General features: G+C 44.0%; 1 protein-coding gene across 2 annotated transcripts in view; it reads right to left on the bottom strand.

The window, feature by feature from the left end:
- The window catches only part of mlc1 (modulator of VRAC current 1), an 8125-nt gene that overhangs the window by 4576 nt on the left and 1049 nt on the right, over positions 1–2500 (bottom strand). For both annotated transcript variants that reach the window (XM_027024141.2, XM_027024142.2), the window contains exons 2-5: positions 1882–2182; positions 1621–1710; positions 1406–1459; positions 1212–1313 (exon numbers count right to left, since the gene is read on the bottom strand). In XM_027024141.2, coding sequence (XP_026879942.2) covers positions 1212–1313; positions 1406–1459; positions 1621–1710; positions 1882–2115 — 480 coding nt within the window. In that variant the 5' untranslated portion in view covers positions 2116–2182. The remainder of the gene's footprint in view (positions 1–1211; positions 1314–1405; positions 1460–1620; positions 1711–1881; positions 2183–2500) is intronic.

Raw genomic sequence — 2500 nt, 5'->3', positions numbered from 1 at the left:
GCTCTGCTACATATACACACTACTGCTCTGTTACATATATACAATACTGCTCTAAGTGTTACATATATACAGCACTGCTCTGTTACATATACACTCTACTGCTCTGTTACATATATACAATACTGCTCTAAGTGTTACATATATACAGCACTGCTCTGTTACATATACACTCTACTGCTCTGTTACATATATACAGTACTGCTCTAAGTGTTACATATATACAGCACTGCTCTGTTACATATACACACTACTGCTCTGTTACATATATACAGTACTGCTCTAAGTGTTACATATATACAGCACTGCTCTGTTACATATACACTCTACTGCTCTGTTACATATATACAGTACTGCTCTAAGTGTTACATATATACAGCACTGCTCTGTTACATATGCACACTACTGCTCTGTTACATATATACAGTACTGCTCTAAGTGGTACATATATACAGCACTGCTCTGTTTCATATACACTCTACTGCTCTGTTACATATATACAGTACCGCTCTAAGTGTTACATATATACAGCACTGCTCTGTTACATATACACACTACTGCTCTGTTACATATATACAGTACCGCTCTAAGTGTTACATATATACAGCACTGCTCTGTTACATATACACACTACTGCTCTGTTACATATATACAGTACCGCTCTAAGTGTTACATATATACAGCACTGCTCTGTTACATATACACACTACTGCTCTGTTACATATATACAGCACTGTGGAAAAGTCTAAGGTCACCCAAATATAGATATTATATATTATATTGAGTCATTTCTCAACAGTCAGTGTTTATTTCCTCTAGAAACAAGGGTGGGCCGCTTCTTCCCATGTTTTGGTGTTTTTTGGTGATTCTATGCAGGGTCTTTTAGTTTTCACTGTTTCAGTGTGTTTCAAGCAAGTCCAACCTTCAGGAAAGATTTGGAAAGCAAATCTGTTTTTCTAAAAATCTCACAATGATATCAAAACAGTTTGGGGAATAAACAAAACATCTTGTTATTTTTTTCTGTATTAATATTTTTCTGCATTAGCATTTTGTTTTTTGGTGTTTTACATATAAATTAGCATATACTATTAAATTATTTCAATTAATTCATCATTTCCTGGGAGTCCTTAAACATTTCCACAGCACTGAAATGTTTCAGACGTGCAGCTGTGAACACTGTCATCTGAGCGGATGTGACGTGGTGACACACTCACGTTGACGGCCGAGGGAGTTAGAGCCAGTTTACAGCCGAACCATACCAGACACGTGGTCGTCACGGCAAATGTAGCAACATAGACCAGCTGAAAATCAGACACCTAGCAGGAGCGGCATGAACAGCAGACTTTGCGTCACGGACCACGACTGCTAGTAGAAGAGCAAAGAGGCTGGATAAGAACAGCGCACTTACTGCGATGCGCCAGCGCATGGCAATGGAGAAGCTGGCCACGGCTGCAGGCACACTCTGCCAAACCAACACCGTCAGCAGGATTGAGCAGCCAGAGAGAGGCATGATACAACAAACAGGGAGACCTTAGGATTAGGGTGCAGACATCTGACAGCAGGGAAGATCGGTGCTTCTAACTGCAGGCAAACACACACACACACACACACACACACACTCACCGAGCCGGCAGCACAGCGCAGGTAGTCCATGGCGACAGGAAAAACATTCCCCAGGTAGAGTGAGAAGCCAGCTGTGATCAGGAGACTGCACTGATAATTACACACACACACACACACACACACACACACACACACACACACACACACACACACACACACACACACACACGCCAGCACAGAGATTGACAGGTGGCATTAACTCCATTGGCTGAGCAGACAGGCTGACATGAGCAGGTGTGATCCAGGGCCGAGTGCCCTCACCCCAATGAGCACACTGTACAGCCAAGCCCGGTAGCTGAAACACGGGTGTAAGGTCTCCACCCGCTCCAGCTCCAAGTCGCTGGCTCTCACATCCACCGTGTAGCTGTCTCGCTCTGCCTGCTCCCTCTCACGCTCCAACCGCCGGCTCAAAGTGCCGCTCCCGCTCCCTCGCTCCAGGGTGGGGATGTGGGTGTAGCTGAACTCCTCCCGGGCGGACACCTCCTCCCGCTGCATCCTGTTCTGGGGATGTGGTGCTCTTCAGACCCCAGCTGAGCATTCAGACGCAGAGAGCTCACGGCTTCTGTGGAGACCCAGAGTCACACGTGGCGTCAGAAGTGGACATGCAACATTTACATTTACATTTACGGCATTTAGCAGACGCTCTTATCCAGAGTGACTTACAAAAGCGCTTTGTCATTTAATCATAGAACATATCCAAGTACAGTACAGTAGGTTAGAATTAAACCAATGAACTAGAATACTGTAGAAATACAGGGATCAGTGCTGATGACTAGAAGTACAAAATACATAAAAGCTCTATAACAGACAACAATCAGTGCAATAAACAATAAGGACGAGAGTTAGTCAACATAGAAGCAGTAAACAATCAAAATCAGTG

Source organism: Electrophorus electricus, chromosome 4, assembly GCF_013358815.1.
Source record: "Electrophorus electricus isolate fEleEle1 chromosome 4, fEleEle1.pri, whole genome shotgun sequence".
In the NCBI taxonomy this organism is placed as follows: Eukaryota; Metazoa; Chordata; class Actinopteri; order Gymnotiformes; family Gymnotidae; genus Electrophorus; species Electrophorus electricus.
The sequence above is the reverse complement of the archived record's forward strand: the minus strand, read 5'-3'. Positions and strand labels throughout refer to the sequence as shown.